The following is a 13,765-nucleotide window of genomic DNA, read 5'->3' on the forward strand; positions in this document are numbered from 1 at the left end:
AAAATGAATACTGTTTGCATTCTGGGTACGTTTCCCTTCTTTAGTCATCTTTAGTCCATTCACATCAACTAAAATACTTAAATTCTGAAAAAAAGTTCAATTTAAATCTTTAAACCCTAGAGCATATCCATCGTCAAAGCTCCTCCTCCCCAGTTTCACTCTAATACCTCCACTCCACTGCATAAATGTATCATTACAGTATCATTATGGCAACAGTATCCCCCAGCTTCCATTAACAGGGACTTAGGTACTGTGTGCTGTGGCTTACATAGACCCATTATATTATTAAGTCATTATAAACCAGGACACAGAGAAAATTATGCCTTTAATGGGAGCTACATTGGGAACTACTTAAGTTTATGCTCCCAACCCACCTACTTTTGTGCCTATTTTCCTGTGTCCGTGGATCTGAGCGCCCACGGTGTTAAGTTACGTATCGGACTATCAAGTTACTTCACCCTGAACAAAAGGTAGTTCTATATCAAACCTTTACTCCAAATAGGCTAAGTGTTGGCAGCTGCATACTTACCCCAGAGTTAGGATACGCCGTCCAGCCCAGTTCTGCTGTGGCCACCCGAGTGTCCATCAAAGTTTCTGCAGCAAAGACAGAAAAATAGAGAGAAAAACAGTAGTTAGCCTCCAAAACCTATTTTTAGTACCCCTCAACGGAGATGACTTGAATTCAAGGCCCAGTGATCACTTGACACTATCATCTATGAACAGAGCAGAAACGAAACCCCACATGATTCATCCATCTCTGCCTCACTTCTGGTAAGACAAGAAACATGGAAACAAATCCTTGGCACTTTGCTGGGAGGGATGCCTGAGAGCTTCTGTCATGCTGTTAAATGCTCAGCTTTGTATTGTGTTCTCTCTGTGAGCACGACAACAATATGCATATCCCGCCTTTGTTTGCATGCACATGCATGCATGTATTTGAATGATTTGCAGTCACTTCTGGTGAAGTGGGTGGATTTTATTTGTACTTTTGGGTGGGAAAAGGCTGTATAGCTTTACACACCATTAATCTAGGGAAAAATCACTTCTAAAATTCAGACAGAGTATTACATCCCTGTTCTGGAAAATTCTCACAAATTCAGTAGGTCAGAGGTTCACAACGCTTTCAACTGAGTGAGATGAAAGCATATCAATTTCCTAGCTTTTTGGTGAAACTTGAACAGACATTTCACTGTAATCGATTTAACATTTGCAAAAAACAATAGATACAAATTTTTTTAAAAAACCCGGTATTTTAGACTTTAAATCTCTTGTGTAAAAGCAATGTTCACTATGATATACAGTATATATATAAAAAAAAGAAAAACTAAGACTGGCAGCTGACACAAAGAAACCAATCTTACCAGTTTTTCTCAGTCTGACTCTTTAGTCTGAAGAGACTAAAAGATATGTTGCCATTTTAATGGAAGACTTCCCCTGTAACAGACTGTTTATTCCATGCTCTAAATGATTCACCTCATAAACTGAAAGAACATTTCACATTTTAAATGCGTCATGCCAGAACATGCCCTTGATTGTGTTTGTGTTTCCCAAACAGATAGAACTAATTTGCTGAAGGAGGAATGGTATGTCTGGGTGATGGTCTGTAGCAGATAAAAAGGTGCTTCGGGAATTTTCAGAGGAATTGTTTTTGCCTTGGACACCTTCCACTGCCTCAGCAATGGTTATCCAATCCAAACAAGTGTTGTTGACAGGGATGGGATCGCAGTCTGATGAAATCCTCCTTCTTAAATTTTAAATAAGACAATTCAACTTTCTTTTCTTTACACATAGCCATTTGACTTGTTTTGATTTTTATTGATTGTGCATTTACTTTTCCCTCAAACCAAATAACATAAGGGGGAAATTAGGGAGGTCTCAATCTGATCATGTGATCGGAAATCGGGTCCAATCACATGGTTTCAGACTTGATTGGAATCTGGCATCACATCCCAATCAGGGATCAGATGTATGTTTTGATTATTTTAAACCCAAATACGAATAATAACAGTATCTACCGTTACGTAGAGGACTGTCTACTGTCTAGTGGACTGCCTACAGTTTTATGTCCAGCACATTGCATAAAACTGAGCAGAATATGACATCAGCATCAAGTTGGAGCACAGTTGCCATTTTTGAGACATTGTAAGTATATTTGGGGACTTTTTATCCATCCATCCATCCATCTTCTTCCGCTTATCCGAGGTCGGGTCGCGGGGGTAGCAGCTTCAGAAGGTTTTAGCAGCTTTTTATTTTTTTCAAAAATACCAAGTGACAAATCTAGACACATACTATGGTTTATTGGAGACTTTGGCGGAAAATGGGAAAGCACCAACTGCAGTTGCAGCAGGCAAGTGAGAGGTGCCGTGAGCCCCTCCCATATCAGAAACAGTTTGCAGGCGCCTCATGCAGCAGCCTGCAGTAGAGCACAGAGAATACCCAGTCCATTCTGCTTCCACATTGCAATGGAATCACAAATGCACAAAGCCACCGATGGTTCCACTCTGGATTAAATACAATGTAAATATAGTTTATCATGTTGCCCAATGTATTTTTATTTTTTTATTCTTTTATCGAAACTCACACACCAAAAAATACTCATAATTTGATTTGCACAATCTCAGTGCTCTATTAAATGATAAATAAGGTGGATGAAATAAAAAAGAAAATAAGGAACATCCTAGACCTGTTTTTTTGGTGTTCATTCTTTAAATGCATTTTTGGATAGGGATTATCAGACTATCACCTGATAATCAAAATCAAAGGACACAGTCTGACCCAGGGGTGGGGGGGATGCCATATGTGGGAAACTAATGTTTTAGTTGTTATTTCTAGCAGGTAAATAAATGTTTTTAATTCAAAAGTATATTATTTTAGGAATTTAACAACAATAAAAGCTTTGTTTTGCAGAAGACCTCAACACATTTTAGTTGAGGAAAAGGTTAGAGGATCCAGATTAAACAGATTTATGTGTGTGATAAATGTGTGGGTGTCCTATACCCCTTCCCGGAAATTGCATTTTAATTTTATTTATTTTTATGCATTTACAGATCTCTTCTTAAGTATTAGCTTTTTTGTAGGACTGTTTTAGAATTGGTATTATTTAAAGAAATATCAACAATCTACCTATCCATCGCTCTTCCATGCTGTGGCATGCTTTCAGACTGTGGGAGGAAGCCAAAGCACCTAGAGAGAACTCACGCATGCATAGGCAGAGCATTCAAGCAACATGCAAAAAGACCCCAGGCTGGGATTTGAACCTGGAACCTTCTTTCTGTAAGACAATAATGCTGCCAACACACACATAGTGACTAACAAAAGGTCTCATTCACATGACCTTTTAGAATAATGGGAGGAGAGACTGACAGTAAAATACTTTTAACGCTGTTAAATTTTAGTTTCTAAAAAAAAAATCCTTATGGTCACTGTCAAAGAAAAAAAAACATGTTAATGTAAATGTTAGGAAATGTGATTCAATTTTCTCCACTTACATGTAGAGGTAGTCCACAGACATTAACTAGTTAGTTAAGATATATCAGATACACATTCAAATACTTATATATCTAAGAATAGAACACAGACTAATTCATAAGCAGACTTTACCTGCAGTAGTCAACACTGTGAGCTATTTTCTGTGTACACCTACTGGGACAGTCTTGTTCACACTAGGCTTTTCGTCTGAGTGTTTCAATTTCCTTAAAATCAGCCTTTCACTGTCTAGTTTCCACAGTCAGCCAGCTCCAGCCTGCCTGTTTTTAAGACTTGTTGTCAGCTGGGGAGATAGGACCACGAAACAGCTCCCTGTGCCAGAGAGCATTGTGGGGACTGCCAGCCCTTCCTCAGGGGAAATCACAGAAGCTTTAGTCTAATCACACGGACACTTGGTAGGCCATTTTCCATTTCCTTTAAAACACAGAGGAGAGGGGGAACAAAGTAAAAGACATTGTGGGTAGGGGACAAAAAAGGTCAGAGGCCTCATGGGAAGGCAGGATGAGCACTGTCACCTGATCTAATGTCCATCATTAACAGAATATCAAAGTAGCACATGAGTAAATGGAGTGTACTAAGTGGTGATTAGCAACAAGGTTTGGCTCAAGCAGCAGTCATGCCACATCTCTAACACCTGTCCACAGGCATAGGGGATTTGAGAAATGTCCAATGTGTCTGTGTGCAAGTTTTAAATCAGCTGTCTTGCTCATCTTTTTTTTTTGTGAAGTGAATGTGAATACTAACAAAATCAATGTAATTTAATAGCACATGCATATTATGAATAATTACTGTTTTAAATAGAGTAATATTTATTATCTTAAGTTGTTTTCAACAATATGTTTTAGTAATTATTTTTCTGTGTTGTATTCTTCTTATTATGGGCACAAAGGCAACCTAAATATCACATGTTTTTTATCTGGAGATGAATAACTATTTTGAAAAGCATTTCCGAATATGAATGTTTCATGGCAGGTGCTGTTCTTCGATTATCTGCTGAAGGCCTCACTCTCTAGCCTGAATGATGCCAAAATATGCATGTATTGATTTTATTTTTTTACATTTTTCTTTGAAAAGGTATTTTCCTTTTAAACTGGAACTGAGTTTCCAACCAGACAAATCCTGATCTGAGTCAATCCAACTGATAATCCTTCAATTTTGGTCTCTAGCTGATCCCTCAGTGTATCTCAAACAAGTAAACAAGAACATCCTGGGTTTGAATCCCAGCCTTAGGTCCTTCTGCATGGAGTTTGAATGTTCTGCCTGTGTATGCGTGGGTTCTCACAGTTTCCTCACACAGTCCAAAAACATGACTGTCAGTTTACTTGGTCTTTCTAAATTGTCCTTAGGTATGAGTGTGTGTACATGAATATTTGTCCTGTGTGTCTCTGTGTTGCCCTACAAGAGACAGGCAATCCAGTGTGTACCCCGCCTCTCGCCTGCTGGAGATAAGCACCAGCCCCCCGCAACTCTGCAAGAATAAAAGGAGAATCTACAATACAATAAATGTAACTAAAACAAGGAATGTCACATTATGTCTCCTCATCAATATGCTGTGGTAATAAAAAAACTAAGGAAGAGTGTGAATTAGAAAACATTTAGAAAAACATAGGCAGTCTATGACGCAGCGAGAATTAGGAATAGTAAAGTTTTGGTTTTAAAATGTGTCTATATCTGTCAGCATTAGGGTCCTAGAATTATTTTTTTATGGTTGCTCGGCAACAAAATAAGTAGTTCCTAAAATTTGTGATTCCCACATGTTTTTGGCAGTGGGTTTAAAGACTATAATAATACAACCTAGGTCAGCAATTCTGAGTGAAACTTCTAACTAGAAACAGTATCTCTTTAAGCATAAGAAAGCAAATGTAAAACATACAAAATAGAACTCCATTTGTAAGACCAAATCCATTTTTAAGTATTACATAATTAGCAACAATTTGCAGTATAAACTAAGTAATTTTTGCATTGTTAATTGAAAGTAATTTGGTGGAAAAGGTGAAACAAAACGTTTGCAGTCCCCAGTGTTTCAGGGCCTTTTCTCTTTTGTTTATACACTGCTGTATCAGCTCTATCTGCAAGCACTAGTATATTAAACACAGCCAAGTTCACTAGCAGTTCAGACTGTGGAAAAACTACCCACATTAAAAGCCTAATGTTGACTATGTAAATACTGCTCATAAATTCAGAGGAAAGCAACAGCTCGTTGGTCTCAGTGCAAAAGATGTATTGTAGCAACATCATAGGCATCATATTATTTACTCAACGGATGTTAGGGATTCTTTAGCAAAAGGCGTCTTCAAAATAATACACCAAATTATTTTACTCAAAACTCAGAAGTCACAATCAGAGTGTGAAGCCAGGGCCTATAACCCCAGAGAGCGCTGCTCCTTCTTATTAGTAGCAAGTGATTGATCAATACCAAATGGTGGGCTGTTTCCACAGATAGAGAGAGAGGGGGGAATATAGAGAACGAGGAAGAGAAATGAAAGTAAGGGAGAGAGTGCATTAAACATTGATGGGGCCCTGTGTTACAGATCGATAAGGAAACAGCTTTCTACACGCAATTACACGTCAGCAAGCAGTCGCGTGATACATCACATGAACTTCCATTATTACATATTACAAGCACTAGCCCAACGAATATTTCTATAGATAAAAAACAACAGATGGAATGGATTATAGAAGTCTTGAACCTTATTAAGCTACTATGTGTATGCCTAATAATTAGGAAAAAGTCAAAATAGCTACATATCTGTATAAATCCCTCCTTTGTGACCATGTCTGTATGATTGCATGGTTGCTGGTCGATAGAACATGTGCTGAAGCCCTTTTCGAAGCCTTCTTTGCTCCTTAATCAATACGCCAGAGTATTCTCTAAGGATTTCCATTCCCTTTCCATCTTTTCCATTCATCTATCCTTTAACTGCCCTCCTCTACGTCACCCTGCCCAAGGTTGCTGGTATATTTTGTAATTCAATGAGACAATCATGTCCAGCTGCTAGAGGGTGAATGAGCAGGAAAAGGCCTTCTCTTTGTTACTGTAGCAAGAAAATGAAAGATCTCAGGCCCAAAGATAACTTTGTTTAGGTAGGGTTTATCTCTTGATGTGAATGGGAACATGATGTTAGGACGAAAAAAAAAAGAAAAAAAGACAGAACCCCCCAAAATGATGACAGACAGAAAGAAAGGAAGACGAAGATGAAATACCACAGGAGAAATCAGCAGGACTGAAATGAGCACTTAACAATGATGAAACGCCAGGGTAGCCTGCTGAGCATGGAATCTTAATATGGGGCGGCTGACAAACAAACACGAGAGAAGTGCTGCATCTTCCAAACTAATCAGCCGTCCACTCAGGGGATTTATGAATATGAAAGCAATTTTTTTTGACAGACTGGAGTATTTTTGGAACAAAGCGAGGAAATGTTTTGAGCACAGCAAGACTACCTGTACAACCAGCCAGAACTATATGTTAAGGAGCACGTTTCAAAACTTCACAACCTATTTTCTCTATGAGGAATATAAAAGTAAAAGTCCGTGACAGACTGAGGCAGTATCTCAATGTTGCTCACACGCTGAATCACCAGTCTAAAAATGATTTGATTGGAAAACAGAACGTGATATTTTCCTCCATGTCTAAGATCGGTTGAGCTTATTTGAAAACTCCTGGTAATAAAGCACCACACTATTATTTGTCAAGTGAAGCCTGTCATGCTATCCAACATTGGACTGATTGGTGAAGTAAGGCTATGTTAGTATTAGCCCTGCATATAAAGTTGAGTGCTTTAAACTTGAGGACAAGGATCCAACATATGACCTACGTATAACACTATTTTTGTGAAGTATGAAAGAAAAAGCTCTTGGTTTTTACCTGTTGTGCTGATAAAGGTGACTTTAGTTTGGCTATCCAATAAAACTGGGTAAAAAAGTGTGAAAGTGAAGCAAATATCATGTAAGGTCTGTGAGACCATGAGCTGGACATGTTATAGATTAGTTTTGAAAACTATAAACATTTTCATCGCTTAACACTCCTTGGTGGTAACGTGAATAGAGACATTACCTTATTGAATCACCATGTTCAATAAAGAAGACAGTCCTCAAACATGAATGTGAGACTTTTGTTGCTTTATTCGTCTTACTGAAGGGCTTTTTTGCTTTAGATAGAAAAAGCAGAACATTCAACAGGAATATGTCAAAAGAAATGTGTTATTTCAATCTCTCCCTAAAGACACACATGACAATGTGTCTGATTTGAAAATTGGACAGAAAATAATCTGCCATCCCCTGAGACATTAGCTCAAAGTGATGACACACAAGTCTTGCTTTGCCGAGACACAGACAGGATTTAAATGAGCTGGCTTGCAAATTACAGATCGCACAAACAGATGTATTAATGGAGTTCGGGGCTTGCAGTTGCTGAGTGAAAATAACATTTCCAGCATGAAAGTAGATGTGGTCAGTGTGAGTCATAAAAGGAAAACATGAGATAAGAGAACATACAGAGAAGTAAAGCCAGACAGGGGAAAGTGAAATCACAGGCAGATGTTAGAGAGATTGCAGTGTAAGGACAATTAATATACATACACTATCAGCAGAACCTGATGAAATTATCCTATAATCACAGCAAGGTGACATTATCTTGGCTTCACACATCTGGGCTATCGTGTCGCATAAAATGTAGATATCAACCTTGTAGCCAGAAGCTCTTTACCATGATTAGCAGTTTGTAATTGAGTTGTTGTAAAATGGAAGGAGAAAATACAACAGCCCCCCTAAACAATGACTGCAAATAAATGCAAAAAAAAAAAAATGCGTACATATAATGTTAGTGGTCAGCCAGTCTTCCAAGTATTGGCAACTTGCAGAGACAGCACTTTTGTACTCTAACTTTACGACTTCATATACAGCCCTCTATCTTTCACCATCTTTCTCTGGCGCTCCTGTTCCTTCGTTCGCTCATCTTCCCATGCCTTGGTCAGAGGAGAGAGGTTAGGCACATCATTTGCATTCATTAACATTACATTAGCAGACAGAGTGATCTTTAGAAACCAGGCTGCAGGAGAGTGTCATCTTTAATTCATCATAACCCCACCGCCCACTCACTCACCCGCTTTCTCTTTACCTTCTTTTTCTTCCTTCGTTCCCATCTATCCATCTCTCCTCTGCAGCACTCCTTTTTCTCCCCCCTTATCCCAGGGCATCTCTTCTTGAGTCTTCATTTATTTTCTTCTTTATATTCATCATGGCTTTTGCCTTATCTTTCATGATTATTTTTGAGGTCTCTACGTAAGTAGTGTTTTTTTCCCTCTCTGCTTAAGCACTTGTAAATATGACGATCCGATCAGGTTTTTTCTGGCTGACACCAATTCCCAGTTGTCTGTGAGACCTGGTCTGCTGATTTAGTTTTGTTTTTTTGTTTTTTCATATGGACTAAAAAAATGTGAAAAAAAGATTACCTCTTCTTTTATTAAATTGCAAAATTATTTCTATTTAGGTGTCAAAATATATATTTCTAACTTTCATTCTTATCTCTTCTTTGTGATAAGCTCTCTAGTCAAATGATAGCATCAATTAATTTTAGATTAACTCATTAACCAATAACTTGCATCCCTATTAAGAACTACAATTACAATAATGTACTACCAACGTAAATTTTGAGCTGTTTCCTATATATATATATATATATATATATATATAATTTTTTTTTTTCCCTTTCAACAAGCAATGATTCCCGATCTACACTCAGGGATCTGTCTATAAAACTAAACCATTAAACTAAAATGTAACGTTTTTAGTGATTTCTTCTACAGAACAACAGAGCTCCTATGAAATAACATCCAGAAGTACGGTTACTCTGAGCACGTCAGTACGGTATATCTGACTGATATAAATAGTATCAGTATTTATATACAAAAATCTAAGTATGTATAAAGTACAGCTAATTAATCTGTTTTGAATGTCAAACTTTTTTTTTCATTTAATGAACTATTACAGAGATGAAGGTTAAAAACATGTTGATCTCTCTGTTTTCTAAATTTTGTAAAGCCAAAAATCCATAAGTAAACAGCTCTGTCCTCAAAGAATCAGATTCATTATGGCTGTTATTACCTGAGCCTGCTTGTCTGCTTTTAAGACACCTGGCAATTTGCTGTTTTGAAACAAGGCAATTACAACCCTTATCATGCTCCTCACTTCACAAAACAGGATTTGGAGTAAGACAGACTTTTCCTCTGCAGTTCACAGGTGGATGAACAAGATTCTGACTGACCTTCTAATCTTTCAAGCACACTCATTCTTTGTCATATATTGTATTTCCACCGTCTTTAGTTTCATAAAAATCAGAAACATTTTTGACTGATATTATGAAAAAAAATTTTATCCAATAAATTCACCTATTTTAGAGAGAGCCACTTAATCGTTTGATAAATCTTTCTACACGTCTGAATACGAACTGCTTGGATTTTACAGACGAGCATGTACCCCATTCACATTGTTTTTAGCTTATCTATACAATATCACCTCACTCGAAAATGTGGAGTTTTCACTAAAGCCTCTTTGGGTAATAATGAGTTGGTTTTAACACTGTTTTCACAGGAAAAGAAAAGTGAAAAGAATGGAAAGATAACAGTGATTTCTTAAAAGGGTATCAATGAAGTGATTAAATCCTTGCATTCCCATCATGGGTGATTACAGATGATGAAGTCTACATCACACAAATATGCAATTACACACTGAATAGAATAACTATGACTAAGGTACTATTATGGTAAATGTAAGTAAATGCACTTATAATAAAGGTGCAGAACATTGAGTTATGTATTTTAATAACCTTAATAGTCAAAAGCAAGAGTTGTATCAGGTCACAATTTTTGTTTGTTACCTGATATCACAAACAAGAGTTGTTATAATTTGGAATTATAGGATTTTGCCAAAATCAGAAATAATTACAGTTGATGTTTTAAATTTTCATGGCTGTTTCCATAAAGACATGAAAGCTGACGTTATCTGTATTCCCCAAAGAATATAAGCTCTCATTTCAAAATGGCTGTGAACATTTCCAAATCCAACATATTCTTTGACAGACAAGAGGTTAAATTAGAGCAACATGTCAGTACTGCATTGTGCCTCAGTGTAACCTGCTCAAAGTATCTCTTTCTCCCTTTCTCACAGTGTATGTAAACTGCAGACATGTTTCAACAAGTAAAAAAAAGAAAAAAAAATGTTTTTATAGCTTCATGCTCTGTGTTTTTATTGACTTCATTTTTAAACACATAGTCAGTAATGAGAGCATCTACTGTACTGATAGTACAGAAAATTCTCTGAATATGCTCTCATGCTTTGGAAAAAGAACAAAAATAACTAAAAATGTATTACCTAATTGCACTAAGCTGTGTTAAAAAAAGATAGTAAAATGACTGTAATCTATCCTTTTCTTTGGGGAAGATTTGTTTCACGCAAAACTTTAGTTCATTTGATAAGTTATCTCTGACTGACTGTCATAATATCATGTCTGCCGCCTATGCACTCATTGACTGGTCCATAAAGGTTCTCACAATGGGACTATGAGACTGGCATTTAGCAATTAAGGCTACAGATAATGGTTCACCCACAGACAGTAAATGCATATTTGTTTTTGAAGCAGACAGTGAATTGCTGAGTTAGTAAAACTATATTAGTCAGTCTTGCACTGCTGTCCTTAAGACTATTTAAGAACAAATAGTCATTAGCAAGGTGCATGTCCAAATGCAGTTAAAATAATTTAATTTCATAAAATTCAGTCAGCATACCGATGTCTGTGAAGCTTACCCAGCTGCATTTTAGAGCAACAGAGTTAGAAGAAAAATTCAGAAGAGTCCGCCCTTTACTGTCATGCAGCTGAACCAAGATAACCATCGTGTAATATGTTGGTCCAATATGGAGGACAGACAGAAATTAAAGATAAAGAAACGAGACAGAGGATAGCAAGACACAAATGTGATAAAATGAGGGGAAGAAAGAGGCTGAGTGTAGTTAAAATAAAGATAGTGAATCAGATATAGAGACAGTCTTATGGGGAGTGCATCACGCAGCAGATTCTGGTGTTATCTTATCATAGTGGATCTAACCTAAGGGAAACAAATGGCTCACTTAATTTGTCAGAAATTCCACAGTTCTTCTTGTGGTACTTGCATTTAGAAGAATCCTTTGTTATTTGGTGGTGATTGTAATATTCATTTTAGGTTAAATCCAATGTGGCATGGTGGAGTAATTGTTAGCACTGTTGCCTCACTGTAAGAAGTTTCCTGAGTCTAAATCTCAGCCAGGACTTTTCAAAATAAAGTCTTAATTTTGTGAGTGTGTTGCTTGTCTCTAGGTACTGCTGTTTTATCCCACTCTAAAACACATGCATGTTAGATATACTGTCTGCTCTAAATTGCTTTTAGCTGTGGACATGTACTGTATGTGTGTCTCTGTCTTGGCCTGTGAATAATAGGCAACCTTTCCAAGGTGTATCCTCTTGCCCACTGGCCATAATAAATAGGCCCATTCATGACCATGCATGGGGTAACGAGTGAATAGAAAGAGCACAATTATCACCTCAATATGGACCTGACAGAACCAGACATGAAGAAACTAACAGTTGACAGAAAGTTAGGCAAGCACATACTAGCGATTACGTGTGTTGTCAGGACACCCAAAACAGAACAGTTTGGCTTCTGTAAGCATCACTCCTACTGGTACCCTGTCCAAGTCTGACCTAAAACATCACATAGAAAACTGACAACTCCACTGGCCTTGAACAGAAAATCCTAAAGTCTGCACTTTAATCCCCAAAAGAGTAGCTTAATTTTTTTTCCTCTGTGTTTCTCGAAGTTTCTCGCCAAGAACAGGGCGATGTACAAGTAAAAAAATAATAATAACCTTGGCTGTATTCAAGTTAGAGGCAGTGACTCGATAGCTATATCCAAGCTCATTAAATGGTGTTGTTAACCATGTTTGGATGCACCACAAAATTGACTTGTGCCTTCTGAATAATCCCCCACTTTTGACATCAAGGAAAACAGACAGTAGTGCAAAGTAAAGAGCTAGAGAGAGCTAGAACCTTGAGGCTTTATCAGAGTGCTTCCTCTCCATCTCATTTGTGACGGTAAAAGAACGACCTTCAGCCACCTTGAACCCATTGGAGCAGAATTTCAATAAAACTCAAATTATCACCCGGGCCCATGGGGCTTGGGTAAAGCACTGAGCCTGAATTGACTGCAGATATAAGACAATTTAACAGTCATATGGAGGTGTGAGTGACTCAATCACATGCCATACTTCTGTTTCTCCCCAAGAGGGTTATCTCAGCGGTAAGAGGCAGTTACTGTACCCTGTCGGGAGAGAATGCCACCGGGATGGATCGCTGATTGTTTTCCGACTGTGTGTGTGTGCGTATGTGTTTTCCGGTGTGCAATTGGAAAAGTGTTATTCAATTTGGTAGTGACTGATGTAGCGTAATCGATGCTTTAGTTCGTTATTCCCAAGTTGTGTAGTCTCCTCAACAGGGAATATAGTGGCTAAGTTGGTATGAATGAGAGAAGATGCATGGTGAGATCACACCATCTTAAAAACAAGTGAGGTTCTCTTTGGGGATCTTGTTAGTGTATCCCTAACACATACAGACTTCCAAAATGAACACACACACAAACATATGTGCTGTCCAAACAGCAAAACCACTGGCAATGGTCACCACAAACAACTCCAGGTTGATACCACCTCTCACTCTTCCCTCTTTTCTTTTATATTTATAGAGATAAAACCAGTACCTTCACCAATGCCTCAAAGCAAACACAATGCTTTTCATTAAAAGTGATCTACTTTCTCGCTGTTTATGCTCACATGCCAGTGGAAGTCTATATATTTTGGGCGATGGGCGTTTGTTTTCCCTCCAGGGCATTGCTTGAGCCTGTCAGGGAATACGAGATGGAAAACAGTCCGGAGGCTACAAGAAAAACTTTCAGCAGAGGATCTTAACCTTACAGGATGAGTCGAACAGAGTGTGATGATATTCTCTGAAAGGAGTCTATAAAAATAGGAATGACGAGAAAGAGGGAGGAAAAGACGGGTACGTTTTGCTTTAGGGAGTACAAGTGGGAGACGTTTTTGGAAATCTCTCATCCCATAGTAGCAAACGGTAAATGCCCTCTCATCTCATCACTTTTCTTTCCAGTTAAGGATGACTATGTAGTGAGAGTAAAATGACAAAAAAAAGTGTATTCTGTCAGCTCCACAAGGCAGGTTTTTGTTTACAAATTTGTTT

The 13,765-nt window shown here is 37.8% G+C and overlaps 1 protein-coding gene across 2 annotated transcripts in view; it reads right to left on the reverse strand.

Moving 5' to 3' along the window:
- Window positions 1–13,765, reverse strand: part of ephb1 (EPH receptor B1) — a 173,535-nt gene that overhangs the window by 115,202 nt on the left and 44,568 nt on the right. For both annotated transcript variants that reach the window (XM_028021343.1, XM_028021342.1), the window contains exon 2: window positions 530–594. In XM_028021343.1, the coding sequence (XP_027877144.1) occupies window positions 530–594 (65 nt within the window). The remainder of the gene's footprint in view (window positions 1–529; window positions 595–13,765) is intronic.

The sequence above is a fragment of the Xiphophorus couchianus genome, chromosome 6, assembly GCF_001444195.1.
Source record: "Xiphophorus couchianus chromosome 6, X_couchianus-1.0, whole genome shotgun sequence".
In the NCBI taxonomy this organism is placed as follows: domain Eukaryota; kingdom Metazoa; phylum Chordata; class Actinopteri; order Cyprinodontiformes; family Poeciliidae; genus Xiphophorus; species Xiphophorus couchianus.